The sequence below is a fragment of the Clavelina lepadiformis genome, chromosome 2 (assembly GCF_947623445.1).
Source record: "Clavelina lepadiformis chromosome 2, kaClaLepa1.1, whole genome shotgun sequence".
NCBI lineage: Eukaryota > Metazoa > Chordata > Ascidiacea > Aplousobranchia > Clavelinidae > Clavelina > Clavelina lepadiformis.
This window is the reverse complement of record NC_135241.1, coordinates 5,268,618-5,292,527: the sequence shown is the minus strand read 5'-3', so window position 1 is coordinate 5,292,527 and position 23,910 is coordinate 5,268,618. Positions and strand designations below refer to the sequence as shown.

The following is a 23,910-nucleotide window of genomic DNA, read 5'->3' as shown; positions in this document are numbered from 1 at the left end:
TTTGCAGATAATAACAGCTGATGTCATGTTGGTATATTCTGTTATTCCATGTGGTGATTGCGGATAGTTGAAACTTTTTACTGACTTACAATGATACGAAACAAGTAGTGCTTATCTAGCGGCCGCCATTCACTCATTTCAGAAGGCGCCGTATATATCACTTCACTATGTTTAAAATCCATCGACAACCACCTGGAGAAGGAGCAGTGAAGAAGTCTATACAGAAACTGGTTGATCCTAAGAAAGATGTTGTCACCCGGTTGAAACACTTGAAAAACGTCATCGGTATGTGTTCAATACCAGTTTTTTGCTTGTAAATTGTATCAATTTCATGATAGCATTTAAGCATATATGTGTAACTCGAAGCCTTCACTAATCATTATATTAAATCATGTCGTCACGTATGCATTACATTACCGGTATGGGAATCGGTTTGGTTTTTATAAAATTATACATAATTTTGATAATTGATTGATGGCAACCTTTATTTAGCCACTATCAGTTTATTTTAAGTTAACATAGGATTTCAAAAGTATAGTACCTTCAGTCCTTTAGCCTAAAATTAGAGTGAAACAGGTTTTTCTCTCTTTATGAAGCTGGAATTTGCTAGTTTGTCAACTATATGCCATGCATTTAATATGGAGCTGGTGGCCCATTTAATTTTAATTGATCCAAACAGATTTTTTTCATAAAAGATACGTATCCACGGAATATATGAAATTTGTGCATACTGTATATACCACAGCTTTTTAAAATGATCTGAAAATCAAGCCTTAAGTCTTTTATATATATATATTAATATTATATATATCTGTATATATAGGTATATATACTTTATACATATAATGAAATATGTACCCATTTAGTTGCATGTAAATGTTTGCCTTAACCATGTATCATAGTCAACTGGCAATTAGCAACAACCAGTGTCTCTCCATTAAGTAATAATATCGCTTCTTATGCAGCAAAGTTGGTTAAGCAGCAAGAAATTTCCGTTTTGCAAATAATAAATTAGTCAGCTATTCAAAAGTCAAGAGTGGTTAAATATTTTTCCTTTATAGTTAAATTTTTGACGACAGCCTGTCCCATATATCCTACTGCATGAGTGTTATTTGCTTGAAATGTTTTCAAGAGTTAGTCCTGTTTTGTTGATTTACCAGTAGTTCTGAAATGGTTTTCAACTTGTTTATATTTTATTATCTATATAATTTAAAGCTTACAGTATTGTAAATTTTTCGGTTGGAATGTCAATAACTGTTTTTAGACAACAGCACAGACAATGAAGTCCAGGCTCTGTTTGAAACAAATTATTCACACATCTATTACATATTTTATGAAAACTTTCTATTGGCTGAGACTAACTTGCGACAGAAAGGCTGTAAGTGTTACATATTCTGGGTAAAAAAAAATTGTACCTTAATTATATTATTGTATACTGTGTTCTTAACACCAAATGTCCATTCCTTTATATAAAATCAGTGTCTGTATTGACTATTGAATCTACATAAATATGAATGTTACAGCAAACTCAGTTGTACATATATGTAATACACCTTCTCACAATTTCTTTGATCCAATTTGCATTGCTTTGTTTACTGTGCGTGTTTGGTTATAAGATTGTAATTATAAGTTCTTACCTATTTCTGTGCTTTTGATAGCACATCGAGCACAGCGTGAGGAATTGGATGCCATTCTTGTTATATTTGAGGTGAAATTTTAATTTAGTAATAGTTTTTCACTTGATATTGCACTGCTAATGCAAACACTTACTGTGATTTACTTAAATTGTTTTTGTAGCAAATATTGATTAATCTTCCTGAACTGATACATCAGAGATGGCAATACCACAGTATAGGTAGCTATTTTCTTATTTTGTGTTTTTGCTTCACTTAAGTACGCAGAGATCACTTAATGTGACTACTGTACTTGTTGTTTATAGATAACATCATAAAAAGACTTCTTCATTCACAAAACTCTCTGAAGGTAACTTGCTGCTTCATTTTACGGTTTTTATACTATCAGCAACTTCATACTTTCACTTTGTTGTTATTGTTGTTGTAATGGCTTTATTTCTTGATAAATCCAATCTTTACTGGGTGTAAGTCTGCTAGTGAAAGGCATCACTTGATTTGTTATATGTACGTTATGTTATATATATATATTTATATCAGAATTGCATTGCACTTAACATCAAGTCATCTTTCTGAGGGCATGCAGAGTTGAAAAGTTTATGAAATTCTAGATTGATTTTTTATGCATTTGAAGTTATTTAAGTACAATTTGCATAAAGACAACTTCACATTAATAATCATGTTTTTGTAATGCTCAGGTCCGAAGAGAAGGTTTACATTTTTTCTTGCTTTGGTTACGAGCACTTCAAGAAAATGCGTTGCCGCGAACACTGCTTCTATATGCATGTCTTATTCCTGGCTTCCCACCACCTACATTCAGCGATGGAAAGCCGTACAGCTTGGAATGGCTTGTAAACATGCCTATAAATGAAGAGTGTAAGTGTAACTAAAATTCTCTCATTCATTAAGCCAGGCTAAAATTTCACATTTACAGTGAACCGCAATACCCGTAACTGTGAGTGTAGCGTCATCACACTAATAAAACCAACCAATCATCTTTACAAAGCCACGTTTAATTCGTCACTCAGACACCGACTAACCTCCCTAAAGAAAAGAGTATACAACCTTTATATTTAATAAGAGTGCCCTACCATTTGTTCAAAATGGATAAGAACAAAAACGCAAAAGGTGCGAATCGATAAAAGCGCTACGAATGAAAACACGATGTTGAGCAATCACGTAATATGTGAGAAAAGAAGTTCGTCACATAAGTTGGCAAATAAGTCAGATCTAAGAGTCACAGAAGTCTTTATCGACACGCATTGACCCAGAGTATTTGCTAACACCTCATTGAGTTGTTAATATAGAATTCCTTTTTTCCTTGCTCACTGTAGATGGTGTTCATCCTGTTGAAATTACATGTCTGGTACCACCTTCTTCTGGTGAAAAAAGTCCCAATGATCATACCAAGTATTTTCTAGATGCACTTCTTGAATTCATGGTACTGAAGGTGAGATATGTATGTTTGTAAAAACACATCGTGGTATATTATGTTTTAAATGTTACGTTTTGAATCTTTTGCAGTATAATATCCAGGATAATTTCATGTGCTATAACCATGTTTACTGTTTCTGTAGCAAAGTTTTTGTTTTGTTTTATACAGTCAAGAGTATTGCGTTGGAAAGACAAATCCAAAATGACAACAAAATCTTTCAGTTTTTTATGGGATTTGTTTAAAGAAAATTATCTCCCCCACGCCTTTCCTGAGTTCAATTTAGACACCAACATATATTCCTCTAACTTAAGTATGTGACCAACTAGCCAATAACTTTAAATTTAATTTTTTGGGAATTAGTTAATGTAAATTTAAACGCATCGTTTATTCCTAGGTAATTTTTTCTATTTACACATTTTGCTTGAAATAATTATGACTTTTTTAAATCATTTCTATTTTCTTCACAGTCTTACCTGAACCAAGGGAGTCCGTGAACTACATTCTGAATGTATCTGACTCAGGTTCCATTGATCCACGCATAGAAGTTGCCTCTGGCTGCGCAATGTTACCTGCCCGAGTTAGCATTATTAAGTGGATTGTTGCCTTTACGGGGACATTTGAAAGACAAAGCACTCTTGTTATGAGGTAAGGTATTAGTTAATTTCAAGCTGGCTTTCGTTGTGGTTTCAGTGTTGCTTTTAAAAGCTTGTGATATAATCTGAAAGTGTGGCATGTTTAAATATTAAAGCAACATTTAGAATGTTGGCATTAAAGATGAAATTATAATATCTTTTATAATTGTTATCAAAATAGTTAATCTGCTTTGCATGCATCCTTATATTTATGAATGTAGTTTACATCTTTAATACATTGTTATCGTTTCAATAGCTTTCTTTTTATGTAATCGTTTAATGTATGGTTTCTCCTTGTAATCACAGAATTGAAAAAAGGTTCTGTATATGTAATGTACAAGAAACCTGTTTAAATGTAGTAATTTTTTGATTTTATTTGCAATGGCATTTGTCCATAAGTTGGTTAGGCCAAATGCTTTTTTAATTATTTGCATGCAAATACACTACGTAGTCGTATATACTTTTCCAATTTTGTTTCTGTAATTTTACCAAAATCTTGATTTATTTTGCTTGTTTGTGACTAATTTGCAAAGACCTGATTCGAAAATTGAAGCTTTGCAACGGCAAGTTTTAAAACAACTTCAAGAGCTTTATCTCAGGTAGCACAAAAATTCAGTTGTTAATAACCTTGCATGTGCTTAATCCAATGCACGTGAATGTACAGTCTTGTGCATTTACTGAACAGTTATTTTTGCGAAGCTGTGATGTGTTCAGAATAGTGATAGTAGTAGTTTAGTGGTCTTGTGTTTTCCACACAAATGCTTATTTGACAATGTTAACATATTTTTGTACAAGGTAGTTTGTGAAACAAATGCTAATTAATGTGTTTATACTTATAAGAAATGTACGTAAATGTAATATATATATGAAAAATGCCACTTTATGTATACATAGTTTTATACAATATATATAGAGTTTAATTTGAAAAAAACTATAAGATCGTTTCAATTTACTTAAACATTTACATTTGTGATACATGATTAAATGCATAAACATAGTTTTATCCATAATGAAACATTTGACACAAGATTGCATAATATTCAACAACAGAATATTGATCGAAGATGGAAGTTTAAAAGTCACAGTATGGTTACATTTTAATTAGCAACAGTGAGAAATCTGCTGATGTGGAGGTAAAGCCGTCACTCGTTTCAAGTGCAAACACCCTTCCACAGCATGTTCAAAGTTTAGACACCAACGCGTCAAACTCCAATACCAGTACTCTCACTGAAAAGGTAGATAGAAATATGAAGATATGTTTTTTGAGCTAGACCTTATAGCTGTCGTTGGCATATAATTAGGGATGTGCCGCGAGGAAGACTATTCGGGTTCGCGAACCCGAATATCATGAAGGTCGACACAAACGAATCCCGAATCTATTCGTATTAGAACCAAACAATAAAATGTCATCCAAAAGTTGTCAAGTCTTGCTTGTAACATGATGTAATCGATAAACAAATCGCTTTCTTTCAAAAATTAGTGTTTAAAAAACAATAGAAAAAGCAAAATCGTTCGGAAAACGAACTTCATTGTAAGTACTGCTGACTCTAGTTTAGCATTGTCGGGAAACTAGATCATCATTTTTAACAAAAGTCGGTAAATTTATAAGTAATATTGTATTCGGGTTCGCCATTGTTGGTATTCGTGTTCGCCCGAATCTTCCATAAAGGCGATATTCGGCGAATCTATTCGGGTTTGGGTTCGTATCGGCCCATCCCTACATATAATACTGTACGACACGTTTGATTGCAAAAAAATTTTCAAGTTTTTCAAATCAACCAGATAGTTGTTTATTGAGGAATATATATTTCGCCTAATAGTGGCGTTTTTAGTTTCTGAAATGGCAAGCAATTAAATACAACAGAACAAAACGATTAAACCATAATAGTTTATAATAATCTAAAATTTAGCTTATAGCCAAATATTTGCTATTTATTTAAGTATAGTCAGTTGGGGCAAAAAAAAACATAGGGGTACTTGGGGTAAAAAAGGACAGCCCCCCCAACTCCCCCTAAGAATGATTTTTTTGAAAAAGCTTTGCATGGTTAGAAACATCATTTATTTGCATAGTTTTTTAACATACAATACAGGTCTAGAGGTAAGTACTCTTCAGAAACTATGCAAATCACTAAATTGACCCAAAAACGGTCCAAAAAAACTTTTTTTGCTCTTTACTAAACTTTTTGTGGATCGAAAACGATGGTTAAAAATCACAATCTTTTTATGTGTATCTACATGATATTTTAGTATGATTGTACTCCAGTACTTCAATTTTGATTGCTGTTAACCTTTCATTCTATTCTCTGTTGTCTTTTTTTACCCAAAAACTACACAATGTGTTGGGGCAAAAAAAGACAGTTGTTTTTATTTTCCCAGTGTTTGTTTTTTTTTACTCCATCTTTAATAACTTTCATTTTAGAACGATTTTGGTTGCTATAAGGAATTAAACTAGCACTTTAATGCTTTACTTGCATTGTCTCAGTTTCCTGATCTCTAGTAAATACATTAATCCTAATGTACTGATGATTCATTTGAAATTAAGTTAAGCGAGTGAAGTTAAGCGTTAAGTTTTACTCTCCAATCATTTTGTGTTGTTCTTTGTAGTTAATTGATTTATGTACCATTCCACTTTGTTGAACTCCTGCCAAAAAGTACCAGTCCTGGTAGCATTGTGTTTCTCCAAAAGATGAAGAAGGCAATCCAATTTTGGAAAAGACCAGTCCACAGGAAACTGAATGGTCAAGTAATGTGGAAGAAATGCCATCCACCTCATCAATCTGCAACATTTAAGCTGTTTCCACACCGTCGACGAGCACCACAGTACAATCACGGATCAGAACAACAAAGGACATCATCAATGAGTTGCAACTTCACGCTCCCGAAGGAATGAAGTATAAAATACGGCTTGTGTCAAAAGATGAATCGGTTTCGATAGAAAGTGTGTTAAAATCAAGGGGACGACAAACAAATGACAAGAAGAAAAAAAGAAAAAAGAGTGAAGATGAATGGAAGCATTTTAACAAATGAAGAATTTAACGAGCAAGTTGAAAACTTTGAAGCAAATGGAACAATTGCAAAAAAGAGAAAAGCTGGGAGAAGGAGAAGGAACGCATACGAAGATGAAGAAATAAATTCACTGGACTTGGAGGAGGAGGAAGAAATAGAAAGAAGGATGGAGCGGGAAATTCAAAGACAAATGGATGAAGACATGAGGAGAGTAGATACAGAGGATGAGATGGTAGAAGAGTCTGACGATGAATCTGAAGAAATGAATGACAAAACAAGAGAAGACACAGTTGTTAGAATGGAAGATGTAGAGGAAGAGAGAAGAGATGTAACTGAAGAAAGTGTAAATGAACAGAAGAGAGAAAAGAGAACATTTAAATTGGAAATAAACAAAAAGCAAGTTGTAAAGTACTTTGCAGTGTTTTGGGAGAAGCCAAAAACATATTATTGGGGAAAACTTCTGAAGGTCTTCAGAGACGAGGTTGATGGAAAAATTGAGCAAGTTGAATTTAAGTTTTGGGACAAGAAATCAACTTCAGAAGATGCAGTGTATTGGGACTGGCAAACTAAGGAAGACATAGATATAGTCACCGTTGAAAATTGTTTTTGGGGTCCTTCAACCGCAGTGTTAACTTCTGTCGGACGTGCAAAATCATATTTTGGTTTTGCCGAAGAAGAGGAAGTGAAAGAAAAATTTGTGTTCCTAAGCAAATATAGACTTCATAATGCATAAACTTTTTTGTTTGTTTGAACAAGATGTTACAGTTTCATCCTCATCTGTATATATTGTTATTTCTTCTGCATTATGTTGTATTTAATAAACAAAATTTGCTGTCGAAATTGATTGTTTTTTTTTACCCCGAGCATGGTTTTTATTGCCCCAAACACTGGGAAAAAAAAAACAACACAAAATATTCGATAAAAATAAAAAGAATAAACATAATGCTCCAATTTTTTGGATACATCAATGGAATATTAATATTGATCAATAGAGGGTAAAACTTGACTTTTTGGCCCATTTTTTAGCGAGAAAATCAAAAGTTTGTCAATTTTGCATTTTTTTGCCCCACTTGACTATATTTGCTATGAAGACAGCTGATAAAATCATGTGCTATTTCATAAGTCTACAATCACACAAGTTAAAACTATAAAAAGTCTTGCCCTGTCTATGATGGTGTAAACAGTAAACAAAGATGAAAGATAGAACATTAAGTAACAATATCAGCATTGTTTGATTGTAATATTCACACTTTCAAATACTCACCAGTAACTCAAACTGACCTGGGTTAAATATTTACCCAGCCTACTATTTGGTTGATTGCTCGGTTTTATGGTTCTCACTTCTCACCTACCGAGACTCACCTTTAATACGTTTGCCCTAAGTATAGTTCTCATCTAAGTCTCTATGCGTGAGGTGTTCCTGTATGCAGGAACCAAGTATCTCAAGTCTGTCAAGTTTAGATGATAAACTTCGATCAAGTGCTGCCACTGAGGAAGAACTGGTGCGAAATGTCCTTTATTCCACTCGACAAAACATCAATATTGTCCATGAGCTCTTTCGACAGGTAATACCATGTCACTCCGAAATCATTTTGATGTTTTGAAAGTTCCTTTTGTTTACAAAATATGAAGCATGAGCATCTCTTTGAATTTTGAACCGCCATTTTTGGATGTTTGTATTTTAGGCATTCATGTTGCCGTTGACAGAAGTTCCAACCATGCGAAGAGTTGTCAAGGTATATCAGGAATGGATTCAAGATAATGATCTTCCAATTTTTATGGAGGATGAGTCTGAAGAAGAAGATGAGGTTAATATGTCATCATATATTTCATATTGTTCAATTCAAAAGTCTTTCTCTGGATTAACTTTTGTTCGCACTTGCAATCATTTTCCATTATCTTTGACTTAACGCTTCATCTTGATCATCTCTTCCTTAGCTGCTGCTTGTGATTCACTTATTGATTCACTTATTCTGCTATTATTGCACATATAGGATGCAATGTTAAACAGAGACGAATCTGATAGTAAACAACCACTGCAATCTTCTGCATCCCTACGAAATGTTTCATACATGAGAGGCCAACTTCACCCTGTCATAAATGATGCCCTGTCAACCAGAGTTTGTCTATTTGATACTTAGTTTTATGTGTTTCTTTTTTGCAGTTTTGTATGCAGTAGATTTCTTGTTAATTTAACTTATGAGCTGTGTTATATGTCAGGTACGTGCAGGCAGCCAAGGTACATTGCAGCTTTTCATAACCAACTCCGCCCATGTTTTCCTTGTTGAACCACCAAGCAATGCTGCTAAACTTACACAAGCACAGGTATAAGGTTTTTCAATGATTACTTAGTTACATATATACTGTACTGGCTAGTTTATCACTTCTTTTAAGAAGTTTTAAAAGCATTGTTGTTACAGAAAGCACTGATTCCCGCTATGAAGTTTTTAGTTTATGAATCAGGAATTTTACCATATTACAGGTTGACGTGTGCAAACGCGTCCTTAATATTTACCGATATCTGGTCATGAACGTTTTCCTCTCCGATGTAACCTGGCGACAACTCCTAAGGGTGCTGCTCCACATCACTCGTGTGATGCTCCAAGAACAAGATGAAGACGATGAGCCTGATATTTTCAAGCCTCCATCGTCGGCTAGAAAGCTGGCCAGCCCAGTGTTTCAGGTTCATCATGTCTGTTGAAGCATTTAAAAGATTATCAAATTGCCGCCACTGTGTTTTCATAACAAGCATACATTGAAAATTATTAGTTATTACTTATAATTAATTAAATATCAATGTATTAAATTTATCTGCTTTATTATGAACATGTAATACTGCTATACTGTGCTTTCACAGCTTGATAACTTAAACTAGAACCATTTGATTGAAATTCTTCACATACAGTGACCAAACCTAGCTCTGTTTCTTACAGTATCTAATTGTGTACAGACACTAATCGTTTCTTGGATAAAAGCAAACTTGTTTGTCCACGTTTCCCGAGAGTTGTGGGATGAGCTTGTAGATGTCTTGTCTTCTCTTACTCATTGGCTGGAACTTATCATCGAATGGAATGTAAGTAACAGTCCCTTGATTATGCTTTGTAGAATTGTTGAAGAAGTTTTGTGAAAACTTCTGTTAAATTTTTATTAAAATTCTAGAATAAAGAATACGGTACTATTTAAAAACATTTGCTGACATTCTTTTTATGTACCTTTGGTGTATAACTGAGCTGTTTTTGTGAGGTGTAGCCTAACCGCTGATAATTTGTGTTTTCATATTTTGTATTCCTCTTGAAATTGTGCGTAGCTACTATTACGAAATGGACTGAAATCCATACAAACCACGAATCAAAAATTTTTAACATAACTTTGCAGAAAAATATGGAGACCATGACACGTGTGCTATCCCGTCACGTCTATAAGTTAGAGCTTCTAGATCTACCTCTTGATCGACTTACAGAGCAAAAGCATAAAAAGCAAAAGAAGTCTGATAATAGGTATGTTTACTCAAGCGAATTGTATTACTTGTTACGTTATTGAGTTAAACCATGAAATTAATCATTGTTGGTTTCTCCTACTCTTTGAAAATAGGTTAATAACAATGAAGTAACATAAAAACACTGTACAATCTGTGTTTGTAGTGCAAAGTCTTACAGTTCCAACCTGCAATCATCAATTGAGCGTTCTTTCAGCCGTGGATGGAGTCGCGATTCTATTCCATCAACTTCTGCAAACCTGGAAGCAGCAGAAAGTAGACGAAGGAGTCATTCAGCTTATCTACCTCGCATGACGTCAACAGAAGAATCTCCTCTCTCAAGCATCAATGGAAATACGGTGCATGACAAACCACCTTATGCAGAAAACATTACCGCGGAGACTTCACGTCACAGATCAAGCACAAGTAATAACCTGAATCACAAATTGCACATTTATGCAACGTTTTGTATTAAGTCGTGACGTAAGGTTTTCAGTTTTGTTTCAATCTGTATTTGTAACATCACTTGTATATTCTAAAACAAGTATACGGAAACGACATACAGCAAAAAACATTTGTGTGCAAGTGTTGCAAATGTTTATGCAGACAAATTTTTATGTGTAGTTCCTATAAGTGTAACTGAAGTTTCTTCATACGGAAATGCACTTTCATCTGGTAAAGGTGTATCTAAGTCAAATTTTCTGACAAGTCCAAACGATTTCACTGAAAACAACACAGTTCTCAAGCGTCACAGCAGTGCCTCAGACATTAACCTTATGGGTGAGTGTCAAGTATTCTTCTCACACTTCAGTTATGACCCATGCATTGCATTTAAGCTTTTGGTCATGTAATGTGAAGTTGACTCTTCAGGTAAAGAATGTCCTCCTTCTACCTCCCCCACACGTCATCGATGTGACTCTGAAGGTCAACCAACAGACCGTTGTCATCCTCCTCACCATGACAGCAATGGTCCCCATGTTGGTGAGTTGTGATTTTTTTCAGCGCTTGTTTGTTGAAAACGTTTTTTTTTATTCATAAACTTTATTTTCTCATTCCTGTTTCATAAAATGTACATACAGTCCAACTAATCCAAAATCATACATATTATGCCTAAGCATGTCACTTTAGCCTGGCAGGAGCCCACACATGAAATTCTCAGCTATCAAAGTGGGAGTATAGGAGCAAGCGAAAGTATTAGCGTGAACAGTCTTGAAGCAGAAGAGGATATGTTTGATCAGCTTATTCACGAACGTCTGCACAGCAACTACAAAGATCAAAAGCCGAAAGAGGTTTGTTTTATATCCCAAGCATATCGTTTTAGGATTATACCATGAATGTTTTAGATAAAATCACAATTATGTTTACATTTGCTGCAAATTTCAAAAACCTTTTCGTAATTTTGTTGAATTAACGGTTAAATGTGAGTTTTACGTTTTATCTTTCAGTTATGGCCAAATGAAGCCACTAGTCTTCACAGCACTGATTCAGCTTCTATAGACCCAGACTGGAATCCGTGGGCCGATCCACTGGTACAAAGTCTTCCAGATGGTAAAATTTTAAATTGAATGTTCTGGTTTCCAACTTTATTTTACACGGTCGTTATTGTTACTACCAACTTGTCCAAATACATCACCATGTTTGTGTAAAATTACTACTAGCTTATTGTAATACATGCTTTACTCTTCTATAAAATAAAGATTGAACCTCTCTTCGAACTAGTGATGTTTAGCTACCATATTTGTTTCATATTCCATTCAATGTTTAAATACCAAATCATATTCCATTAACTAGCTGTCCCTCATTTCTCAGGTATTAAGTCTTGTTTGTAATGACAGGTGATACACAAAGCGCAGATAGTCGCTCTGCGGAATTTGCATCCTTTGACAATGCCTTCGATGTGATCAAGCATGACACGGTATCAACTAGTGGAGCACTTAACTTTAGCCAGAGTAGGTATTTTTAGGAATAGAGTTTTCATGTTATGTTGGGGAGAGTCAAAATTCACAAATTTTTTTTTCAAAATGTTTCGTACGCCATTATCACAACAATGATTGACTTTTTGTTTATTTTCATTTCCAGCTTTACCATTTCTAATACCAATGCTTTATGTAAAAGCTCAACATATAGCAGCTACAATGCTACATGTATAATTGTATATACATGCGATTGATCATTTCATCTTAACTTAAATGTGGAACTGCATTGATATTAACACATAAGGAATTTTATTTGATAAAAAATTAGAAAATGTAGTTGTAGCCTGTAGTGTAATGGTTGGCTAACGGCTGGTACCGTTACACTGAAGCTTAAAACCTTTAAAGTCAGTTTGTCCTTTCTGTAAACAGTTGCTTCATTCCAACTGAAAAGCGAGTAGCAAAGCATCACAAATGGCTGTTTATATCATTGAGAATGTCCAAATAAGTTTTAAAATAAATTTTATTTTACATTCTCAAAAATGAACTGATATGATGCTTACTAATATGCAGTATTTCATTAGACCTGGACATAATGAGATGACAGCAGAGTAGAAATAACATATTCTCTTGCTAGGCGTCGGAATTCCGGTGCCCTCAGCAAACTCAGCTGCAGAAGATGCTACAGTTGACTACAGTGATACTGCTGAGGTTTCACCCCCAAATTTTCCCATTCTTCCCCCACTATCACAAACCCCGCCTGCTATCCCTGCCAGAAGGGCATTGCCCCCGCCCTCGAGTTTAAGTGGTTTAGATTTTCTCACACCCACACCGGATGTGGTGATGGATTTTGCCATCCCATCATATAATAATAGCGATGCCGCCACCCCTTCTCCTGACCCCCCACAGACACAGTCCCCCATTGCTGTTAATGTAATATCATCGACACCTCAGCCTGTCACACCAACACAGGCACCTTCATTCACTTACGTAACTAATCATGCTCAGAATAACTCCGATTCACGTGGTGAGTTTCGTTACACTTGGGTGAGTTAGGTTAATGCACGGTTAGGATTGCTGTTTAATTAATGCATGGCTGTAGCTCTTCCAGTAACTGCGCTGCTTAATCCATCTAATGTTGCTTCTTCTGATACATGCAATGATGAGGCAGTATGTCGGCTTTTTCTATGGTCTTGCTTATGGTGTTCTTGTTCAGATGCATGTTCTAGGCACAAGCACAACAAGTGCTTGCATGGATAACTAATGGTGGTGCTGTAGTTGAATCTGCTTTGTATTAAACTAGTAAAGCAATTGGCTTGCAAAATTTACTGTCAAAAGAATGGTATAATTTGGTAATTGCATAGATCAAGCTTTCGCTATTTGTTGTGCTACTGACCATGATTGGTTCTTATTAGTTTTGATTGGTCCTTGTTTTTAGCCGTAGTGGAAACAAACATAGGCAAACAATTTTTGTAGTGCAAGAAGCATTGATGGTTGACTGTAATAAACTAAATTTTCATTTATATACTTTTGTAATCTATGGTTCTGCACAAGTAAGATAGCGAGGTTGCTTTAATAATTGTGTGCTTTTCCAACATATACGTTATATACTTATCATTTAGTATTTTATGTTTTTAAATTATGCCATATAATAGTTATCATTTTGTGTTGCTGTTTTTGCATATGCTTGTGCTAATAGAAATTGCTTCATCACAAATAAAGGTACTTTTTCGATAGCTTATGCTGGTTAATATACTTGAATTTTGTATATACAAGGTTAAATGTTATTTTAATAAAATTTATTTTTATAAAATTTTTATTATTTTTACATAACTAATTTTTTCGCTTAAGTTTATGTTTCATTATGTAATGCAACAACAACAGATATACGAAATCATTAAGGACAAAATTCCATTCAAACATGGTTTCATTGAAAAGACAGGCTAGTTGTATTTCTGGAGAAAGGTTTAAAAAAATTTTTCACCTGTGAGGTTTAAAAGTGTGAAATCCTAATTTTATTTTGAACATTCAAACATCGAAGAAGATTAGTCTTTACAATAACCTAAGATGAGGCAGTGTAGATGAATGCCCTGTAGCTTTAATAACTCTATAATTACATTGCATGTTTCCAAAATGCGGACAAGCATATATGCTCACTGGCAATTGTGAAGAAGCTAATAAATCCAACATTCTCAATTTGTAACCTACAAGCAATGGCCGTCCTTTAAATACATTTTTTTTCAAATTTATGGATTGGTGGAGTCTAATTTTTAGATTGTTTTTATTCAATAGATAAAGATGAAGACTTGCTGTCAGATAGCATGGGAAGCCTTCTTAAAAGTCCTCCATATCAGCTTCATCAAAATGTCTCGAATGAAAAGTAATTGATCACTTACTAATGGTTGTTGTATAATAGTTTTACGTTGTTGTTGTTGTATAATAGTTTTTTGGTTGTAGGATTAATATGTACAAAGATACTTTTTCAACACAAACTCCAAAGTATTCATGCAAATGAGAAAGGTTTTGAGATTGTGGATCATGTTGTAAACATTAACCATTGCTGTCGATCATTAAATTTCTTCCTTGTCCCTACAGAGACGACTCGTCCACACTTCTTCTTCATGAAGACCAGCCCGCAGAGAGCTCTTTCCTTGAGAGTGCCAGCTCCAGTGAATTTTCCAAAGCAATAAAAGCTGATGATGTCATTTCTTTAAATGTTTGTGATGCAGATATTAATGATCCAAACACCCAAGAGCAAGAGAAACAGGAAGAAGACATGCTCTCGGCATCCACCGAGGATATCCTGCTTCAAGCCTGCAGTACACCACACATAGGTATAAATTGATTGCAGCATTGTAAATTAGTTGTCGTATGTATTAGGCCTGGTAATGCTATTTAATATTTTTAAAATGACTTCGAAATTCATATATTGCTATGCAGCGAAACCTCCCACCGAACAAGAAGATGAAGAAAAATTAAATGATAGCTTTACAACTGTTGAATTGAGAAAAGGTATTTTTGTAAGATGTTCTGAAATTTGTTAATTTATGGTTTTGTCCTCGCGACAAGGTAAAAAAAATCCTGTGATAGTTGTTTATTTTTTGACTTCTTTTATCAAAACCTACTGTTTTTTCAACATGAAACCCTTGGTAGATTGATCATGACATTGCATATTGCAACTCAATTTTTTATCTTTAATCAAATAAGACATTATTATATACAGTACCTACCATATATGTGCAAGATACCTATCACGCAAAACTTGCTAATGCAAAGCACATGACTAACTTTCCTGAAGGTATCAAGACTGACTTGAATGCTCAAAGCATAATGGCTGGTGGAAAACTCACTGGATGGTACCCGGATGTAGCAGTGGCTTTATGGCGACGTCTACTTGGAATTCTTGGTGACGTTAATGAGATAAGTGATGGAGAGATTCATCAGCGGGTCTTCTACCATTTGAATCAGCTGTGGGATATTTTGTTTAAGGTGAAACTTCATGGTTCTATAAATTGGATTTTTAAAACTAATGTATTTTGTTGGTGAATGACTGCATAAAGATTGAAGTTGGGAATGTGATGATAATAAACAAGCACTAACAATTTAACTTCATCTGGTTATTATTCGTCCCATTCAAATTTTTGTACCATATATAATAATTCTTTACTTTCCCTCAACGATGTGTTGGTAAGCAGCAATCTTTGTCCAGGTCTTCTATAATATATGCAAAATTTGTAAACATAAATTTTACCTTTATAGTTGTGATGTTATAATGCTAAACGATCCTTATACATACTGTATTACTAAGTTATTAAACAAACTGTTTAATATTATTAGATTATTAAGTTGTTAATGAAACTAATAAAACTTAACAATTTATGAGAATCTACCGATATACTATGTATTGGCTGATAATCTTGCAACTTGTAACCCTAATTTGATAATAGCTGTGGTTGATAATACCAAATTGTTTTATGAGATAGTTTTTAACTGGTTTGTTGTATTTGAACAGCAGCACTAACGCTGTGTAAATATTGAAATTAAGGCCATCAGCAAATGGAATAAAACCAAAACAATGTTTCGTAAAGTATGAATAACTTTTAGCAGCTTTTTGTTTCTATGGAATTATTTAGATCATATTAAACTTAATCTGGATATAATATTAATATGTTCTTGCAATAAAAAGTGCCCGTCCCGTTCTTTGAGTTAAATGCACAGGTTGAGAAGAATTAACAAAGTAAGATATGCATTGGATTACATGTGACAATAGTATAGCGTGTTGTCTTGGCATGGGGAAATATTTATTTTTGTTCACTGACTAATTGCTGCAATGATTACAGAAGAAACGAAAAAAGTATGGGAAGTTTTGGGGGAATTTTTGTAAGGCTGTTAATTGTCTCGTGAATAGCCTTACAAATCTCATTTGCATGCCAATAATGGAACTGGATAATCTCAAAACGTTTATTGTAAAATATACAGCACTAAGGTAGTAGTAGCATCCTGTACCAGTACAGCATTCCTAATATTTCTTTTTGTTAGTTCCCATTGCAGGATTTATTGTTTATTTGCTGATTTTATACAACAATAAATCTAGTTTTCAAAGGAAGTATTTTATATTTAGCTTATTTTATACTGCACGTTAATGGATTTACAGTCTACAATGCGTTTGATGTGAAGAGGCATCACGTGTATATTTTGCTAATCATTAACTAGTGCTTAGCACCTTGTGTTTATTTTTTGGTTATCGTGCTAATGATTGAGTTCTTGTTATGTTTTAGTTGGGTTTAACCCGGCAATTATTGAGTAAAGGGTAAAATTGCCATTTGCTACGTCGATAGAAATTCTTCTGTAAACTTGTGGTTCCGTAGCAATTTTATTTTACTTGTGCCATGCAAAGCAATGTTGGTAAAATAGTAATCAATGTGCTACAGAGGTAATAATTGAGAAAGGATTTCATTTTTTCATTCACCACCGACTGTGCGAAAATAGAATTCTTTACGGCTTGTAATTAGTCATGCTGCTTTATTCGCAATTATTTTGCGTTAGCAATTGTAGTAGAAACCTTACTTCTTTGTTACTGAAAATTTAAATTAGTAAGTTATATATTTACTTCCCTCGGTGCATAGAAGTAAGCAGTTAGCGTAGTGGATTCAATCATATCTACAGTCATTCAACGTAGGCCATTGTTTAAGCTGTTCGTGACGCAAAGTTGAATTTACCGTTACTGACAGGCATTCTATTTATCTTGAGCATGGTACTAATTAAAGTGGTGTATACGTAGGCTCAGTCATCCACTGCAGAATAGTTTGTTGTATAGTAGCTTTGTGATTCCGAAAAACTGTTTCTCATCAGTTTGCTAGAAAACTATTGTAACTGGCTATTCATCTACTATAATGATCCATGATATGTTTTGTGTGAAGTAGTAAATGGATAACATATCGATAATAATATCGATCATAATATATACTTGGTGGTTTATGTTAGTAAGGTTTGTAATGAAGCAGAATTAATCAGATGCTCATAATATATAAAAAGAAAAAACATGATCAGTATAAAAGCATTTCCAGGTTATAAAAGTACTTAAGAAACTCAGCTGCATATTATTTTTGTTTTTTATATGTTGGCTATTATTATTATTTTAACGTAAATTCTTATTGCAAAAAGATCTGGGTAAAGACTTAAGACATTGATTGAGATTAATACGTCTCTTTAAAGTATGAAACGTCGGCTGAAGTCTCTTTTTGGTGGCTCACAAACCACACTTGACTTTGGTTTTGCCACCGAAGTTCAACAAACTCGTGCCAGTAGCTCACCAGCTGACATTGATATAAACATAAATACCAGGTTGAAGCAAGTTCAATCTTGCAAAGAATTTAACACCACACTTTCACCCCTAAGTCGGCATGGTGATATTAGAAGAAAACATGCTTCCGAAAGCATAACTATCACCGAGTTAGATCAGGATGTTGACACAGAGTTCAGTGATGCTGTTTTTGACGAAGAAACAACTGCCCCCAACACCCCTGCCAGCATACTTGACCACAATGTACCACCTGCCAGTGAACCTCGTTCTCCTATTTCTGTCTCCATGCCATCAATTCCTGCCTTTCCTCGGCTTTCAAGAGCTAACAGAACATCTGTAGCTCGAAGAGAAGCTAACAGTTACATTGACGCAGTGATTAAGTTTTTATATTTTTATTATTATTTCGTTTGTAACAAACAAAGGACCCTATTATTATCTGAGAGTGTTTTCCTAATTCCCTAGTTTTTACAACACCGAAAATTTTTTAAGGCATCATAGACTTCTTTAATTTGTGTATAAACTGCACGTTTATCATGCTCAACTAGCACGCCAAAGGAAGTCCTTTTTCTTCAGTGTAATTGCATGTCATACATTAACTTTAACTAGGTATGTTTCTTTCTAGATGCGCCAAAATATTGGTGTGGCAAATGATAGCCAGCCAGCACAAGATAATGAAGTGTTAGTGTCTCCTCTTCGAATGCTTGCTCCTTGGGGTTTCAAAGTAGGTTTGTTACGCTGCTTTGTGTTGAATTTTTATTTTACCTAGAATTCTACTTTAGTAGTGTAAAGGTAAGGGATGTCATTTTTATTAAATGTCATTTGAATAATCTATGATGGACATAGCAGTAGGCTTGTCAATTCTCACAGTAACCGATTGTGAATTACAACGCACAGCACCTCAGTGTGGAACCTGCAGGAAACGATACCTACTTATAGCTAAAAATATTGCTGTTAAATTGCTTTGTCAAGCATTGGAGCTGCACATAATGTCTCGTATTGATTTTCATTGCCAGATTGGTTTATGAGTTCAGCTGTGCAGTTATTTTATAGCTTGTAATCACAGTTGATTTACTTAATGTGTTGATGTATGTTTTTGAAACCAAGATTGAGAAAGCGTAAGGGAATTTATTATTCTAAGGCTTGTTCTGAACTTGTGTAAACCCAAAATGATGGAACTAGCTCATTTTGTGAAAAGTTTAATACCAAAGGTAATTTAATACCAAAGGTTGCCTTATTTATTGTCATTTTTTCTTTGGTTGTAAACTGAGTTGGAGGGCAGGATAATAGCATTTGTATGTATAGCTGCAGTTGCTTTCAATGCATTTAGAATTGCTTGTTTTGAATAGTAGCTTAATATATTATACGAAATGTACAGAAAAGTGGATGTTAACTATTATATCAAGTATATACAGTTTAATTTGTTGCAAGTAATAAATTAATTTTTTGGCTCAGTTTTTGCTGGTTAAACTTTCTTTTTAAATAATTCATTGCCTTTAAGATTTTATAGAGCATGTAATGTGTATATATATATTATTTGCATTTTGTTTTTGAAATTTTGAGTTATGAGAAATATCAGAGGACAGTGATGATACTTGTGGCAAATTCATCAACATTTTTCAACATATCATTTTAATACAATTTAATAGTTGATTATATGCCATTGCAAACAGGTTTACTGTTTTACAAAATTTGTCCATTAGTTTTGAAATGTTTTCCAGTTTGCAGATGGTCATTGACCCCTGTCATACTAGTATTCACTATTCACTAACTGGCCTTTTTTCAAGTATGCAATTGATGGCAGCATGTTTTCGATATTCCTATTGGTTATTTTTTCGTTTTCTTAATTGTTAACTTTTTTAGCTGTTACCTGTAAACTCTTTTAGCTTCATACTTGTAATATGTTTCTTATTATGTTGTTTTCATTATGACAGTTATGTTACCAACTTTTTTAAAGTTTTTGATGGAATTACTGCCCACACTAAAATTGCTTTTCAAAGTATACACTGTTGCACGCCCACACATAAATTGTGTTACAGCAACTGTTTTTGCTCCAGTTTCTTTTTACGCTTAGCAGTAACATACAAGGCATACATGCCCCCGTTTTTCGGTAGTTCAATAAAAATGTTTGAAATTGAATAAGTGCGTATATGTAAATATTCAAATTTCTATCTGCCTACCAGTCATGTTTAGCAGTCAGCCTAGTCTTGTTCACTTTACTGTGTTCAATCCTTCATGCAATGACAAACAAACCCGAAAAATTGATTTGTTTCTATTCCATTCTCTCATAAGATTCTCAATTTTAGGCAGCCATGTCCCTACCTGAAAGCCACAAAGGAGGTAAACTGTGCGCCTATCAACTGCTATGCAAAATGACGGTACAACGAGAACATGACATTCCGTTGGAACCAGAGCATCTTGCTCAGTTCTATGCTGTGTTACATGATAGTTTACATTGTGCTGATCAGGTGCTACTATCATACTATGTGTAGACTACATGCTAGTATTGTATTTATTATTATTTATCGATAAACATTTTCTAAAATTTGTATGTTCTGGAAAGTATTTACATCTGAAAACTTTCATGAACAGGACATTGTGAATGAGATTATTGGAAGCTGCAGTCAGTATTTCGCTTATTGTCTTCCTGCATCCACGATACTCCTTCTTGATTTCTTATATGCATGCCACACTGTCGCTGCTTCACCCGACCTTAAGGTAAGCTTCTTGTATCTTTGATTGTAATATATAGTGAAATTGAATTGATGGTAGTAATGATGGTAGTAATGATGGTATTTGAAGAAGTGATGTGTGTGCTAGACTTGTGTGTTGAGTGAAACTAGTATATCGCAACTTTCTGATTTCTCTGTTAATTTTTTATCCTTGTCGTCGATTTAAAAATGGGTTGGGATAAGGATCTGGCAATATTCACCACAGCAACCACCCTGGCCCCTGGGTTTATATTGAAATCTAATTTTTTTTTTTTTCAAAGCTTCAGTTTTCTGCAATTTATTTATTGTTCTGTAAACCATTGCAGGCTCCACGTGTAGAGGCACAAACGATATTGGGATCAACATTGTGCTTTCCAAATCTCTATAACGACATACCTGTTTTAAAACCAGACTCAGTCGAACCAACGGCCACCATATGCAATAACGTTAAAGTAAGCCTGTTTAAGTCTCCGTGTTTAACACTTACACGTTCAAGTATTCAAGTGTTTATTTACAATAGGATGGATTACAATAGATTACAATAGGACAATACTTTTATTGTCTGTTTCGTTTGAAACTATTTTATGGCGTGCGTTCGAGTTAAACCAGCACAATCTATTCCAACAGGATTACGTTGTTGAGGCGTTACTGACATCTGGCAAAAAAGAGCCATCCGCTGCCGCTCGTTGTATTGCGCTCTCTAGCACTGGTTTGTGGCTTTACGAAGAGCTGACGTGCAGACACCAACGGCATTCAAGGGTTAAGGAGGCGATCAACGTATTGTTAGTCTCTTTAAAGGTGATTTACTATTTTGATCTACGAACTGATAGTAGCTTGTTTGTCTTGATAACGTTTTAAATATTTACCTGTAAAAGTGTAAAGCATGAGTTGGTAAATTTAGTTTTCTGCAATTTGCGATTTCTCATTAAACTACAGTTCAGTAACCGAACGGTCGCAAGTGTCGCCTGCACACAGCTTCATCTGTTAACATACTGTAGCTCTGAAATCATGAGCACGATGCCAGATATGCCGTCCAGGATTATAGAGGTTCGATAGTTTAGCGCAGACTGTTTCTTAATATAAAATTCCTATGAAGTCGCTGCTTATTTAACCAACAGTTTTTGACTTAACGAACCGAAGTCCTCTTCTGTCTTCAGGTCATGTCCTTGACAGTATCAGCACTTCTCAACTCTACTGAAGCAAAAAACACCGAATCTGGTCGCCAGGTGGGAATTAAGACTTTATGTCACAGCTGCAAGAGCAAGCAAGATCTTTTATCTTTTTTTACCTCTATTTTTCGTCAAGCGATTTTACACATATTCTAACACACCAACGTTCTTGTTTCAGCTTATTGTTGCGCTGCTACTCTGTATTATGGACTGGTGCATGGCTCTACCGCTTGATTTACTGGTTGAAACAACCGGACCACAAAGTGACAAACGCCTCATAAGAACGGTTTTTAAAGTAAGGTTTGAACAACGTTGAGATGATTTTTATGTAACTTTTATTATCAAGCAGACTTCGTAATTGTGTGGTTGTGTTTTTCGTTATTCTATCGGGTTCTGTGTTTAAGTTAATGCACATTTTCTATCAACACATCCACAAACTTTTTATGGATGCTGAATCTATGAGGTTCGTTGCGTGGATCTGTGACAAGTGACGGTGATATTTTTAGGCGCTCCAAACGGCTGCTTTGGGCAAGCCAGGCCACAGCGCAAAGCACAGTTATAGTTTATCGGACCTCGCTTCCCAGGACTTCGACCCTAATCTACCTCTCGACAAAGTTCAAGAAACGTCGAACAACGTTATAACCAGTCTAACCAAACCCAGTTTAAGTCGAACTACTGTTAAACTAGGTGAGTTTTGTGGGTCCCAGCCCACAGGCCTACCTGCCATATAACTATTAACTTCGCTCCTCTATTTTACCTATTTGTACTGGTAATATGCGTTGGTTAACTGAATGTTCACTAATTATAAGAAGTAAATTAGTGAATTTGGCAATATTTTAAAGCTAATTAAGTGTAACAATTAGATAAAAACGTAAATGTTGGGTCCTTAGAATGACTATATTTTTGTCGAACGTTTTAAGGTAAAGACGGTGCTGTAAGTCTGGCGGCCCACACGGTGTTAAACCATTTGACCAATCACCTGGGACATTTCCCTCTCGCTCGTGGCACTTCGGTCCTCACATGTCGGGTCAGTGAACATCATGACGTTATCGATGCCCCGGATGAACTCTCAGCAAGTTTATTTCATTCTCCTGACGTACAGGTTGGTACTTTATGACGTAACAAAACATACTTTTCTAATATTACCACAGCCAATGTCGTATATTGAAAATGTTGCTTCGTTCAATTACAACCTTATATGACATAATTTGTTCGGCTACTGCTTGAATTCATGTTAATATTCTGTAACAAACAGCTACAAATACCTCATGCATTTAATTAGCCTTTTGTTTTTGTATTGCAGTTTCTCATCTACAATGATACGTGTTTACTTTCTGTAGTTGAGATACCAGCCGAGGTATATAACATTGCTATTATGGTCGTCAAAACGTGTGTAATAATGCACATTTTTGTCAGTAAAAGTTGTTACAGGTCTGCAGATCGCCCATTTATAATACGGGACAAAGGGCAAAGATACAGTTTTTCCTAGTCCTGTTACGGACAATGATGATAAATTCATGCTTTCTAGGATGACAAACCCGGTGGCGGACCCACGGCTGGCATGAGCACTTCAAACCGCTGTGTGCGCTTTATAGTTAGAGATGCTGGTGGCAAATACTGTTGGGATTCTTCCGTGCTTTACGGACCACCTGATATAAAGGATGCTACTTTGCCTGGTGAGCGCTGCCATCTTCTTTTTAGCCGTCGGTTAAGAATTGTTACGGTTCAAAGATTATACAGCGTTAGAAACTGTTTAGCGGATTTTCCTCTACATTACTTCATAGGATCGTTTGCAGTGTTATTTTGCATGTATTTTTGTAAATGAATACCAATTACGTCTAACGAGTTGAGCACTACTTTATGATGCAAGTGATTTATTTATCTTACACAACTGATTTTATTTTACTTTCGTACTCCTAGTGCAATGCCAGCCATTGTCAACCTTGGACGCTGAGATCAGCAGAGCCGCCAAAGAAAGTTGTCAATCTTACATCGCTTATGCTGATGAGGAGAAAGGCAGGAAGCGGAAGGTGGCATCCGCTCCACTTCCTCATCACGAGCATCCACCGCTTGATGACTCTCCTGACAAACTTGATCAGGTAAGTTTATCAATCGATTAAGTGACTATTTCCCAGTGT

The 23,910-nt window shown here is 34.9% G+C and overlaps 1 protein-coding gene across 4 annotated transcripts in view; it reads left to right on the top strand.

Annotated features, from left to right (window-relative positions):
• LOC143447415 (ral GTPase-activating protein subunit alpha-1-like) overlaps window positions 1–23,910 on the top strand; it is a 30,865-nt gene continuing 6,955 nt past the window's right edge. Inside the window, exons 1-42 of one of the 4 annotated variants that reach the window (XM_076947502.1) lie at window positions 1–285; window positions 1,265–1,378; window positions 1,659–1,708; window positions 1,798–1,855; window positions 1,940–1,983; window positions 2,330–2,507; window positions 2,966–3,081; window positions 3,235–3,376; window positions 3,534–3,711; window positions 4,232–4,297; window positions 4,804–4,933; window positions 8,135–8,269; window positions 8,390–8,512; window positions 8,699–8,824; window positions 8,925–9,029; window positions 9,187–9,387; window positions 9,655–9,777; window positions 10,080–10,201; window positions 10,346–10,605; window positions 10,804–10,959; window positions 11,050–11,160; window positions 11,308–11,468; window positions 11,625–11,727; window positions 12,015–12,128; window positions 12,730–13,119; window positions 14,385–14,472; window positions 14,688–14,926; window positions 15,033–15,104; window positions 15,391–15,581; window positions 18,518–18,616; window positions 20,199–20,360; window positions 20,485–20,610; window positions 20,930–21,055; window positions 21,231–21,401; window positions 21,540–21,650; window positions 21,761–21,829; window positions 21,951–22,067; window positions 22,279–22,459; window positions 22,693–22,874; window positions 23,076–23,129; window positions 23,301–23,448; window positions 23,693–23,871. In XM_076947502.1, coding sequence (XP_076803617.1) covers window positions 168–285; window positions 1,265–1,378; window positions 1,659–1,708; window positions 1,798–1,855; window positions 1,940–1,983; window positions 2,330–2,507; window positions 2,966–3,081; window positions 3,235–3,376; window positions 3,534–3,711; window positions 4,232–4,297; window positions 4,804–4,933; window positions 8,135–8,269; window positions 8,390–8,512; window positions 8,699–8,824; window positions 8,925–9,029; window positions 9,187–9,387; window positions 9,655–9,777; window positions 10,080–10,201; window positions 10,346–10,605; window positions 10,804–10,959; window positions 11,050–11,160; window positions 11,308–11,468; window positions 11,625–11,727; window positions 12,015–12,128; window positions 12,730–13,119; window positions 14,385–14,472; window positions 14,688–14,926; window positions 15,033–15,104; window positions 15,391–15,581; window positions 18,518–18,616; window positions 20,199–20,360; window positions 20,485–20,610; window positions 20,930–21,055; window positions 21,231–21,401; window positions 21,540–21,650; window positions 21,761–21,829; window positions 21,951–22,067; window positions 22,279–22,459; window positions 22,693–22,874; window positions 23,076–23,129; window positions 23,301–23,448; window positions 23,693–23,871 — 5,739 coding nt within the window. In that variant the 5' untranslated portion in view covers window positions 1–167. Of the gene's footprint in view, window positions 286–1,264; window positions 1,379–1,658; window positions 1,709–1,797; window positions 1,856–1,939; window positions 1,984–2,329; window positions 2,508–2,965; window positions 3,082–3,234; window positions 3,377–3,533; window positions 3,712–4,231; window positions 4,298–4,803; window positions 4,934–8,134; window positions 8,270–8,389; window positions 8,513–8,698; window positions 8,825–8,924; window positions 9,030–9,186; window positions 9,388–9,654; window positions 9,778–10,079; window positions 10,202–10,345; window positions 10,606–10,803; window positions 10,960–11,037; window positions 11,161–11,307; window positions 11,469–11,624; window positions 11,728–12,014; window positions 12,129–12,729; window positions 13,120–14,384; window positions 14,473–14,687; window positions 14,927–15,032; window positions 15,105–15,390; window positions 15,582–18,517; window positions 18,617–20,198; window positions 20,361–20,484; window positions 20,611–20,929; window positions 21,056–21,230; window positions 21,402–21,539; window positions 21,651–21,760; window positions 21,830–21,950; window positions 22,068–22,278; window positions 22,460–22,692; window positions 22,875–23,075; window positions 23,130–23,300; window positions 23,449–23,692; window positions 23,872–23,910 lie in introns of all 4 variants that reach the window. The other 3 variants (XM_076947501.1, XM_076947503.1, XM_076947504.1) reach the window with 3 other exon arrangements.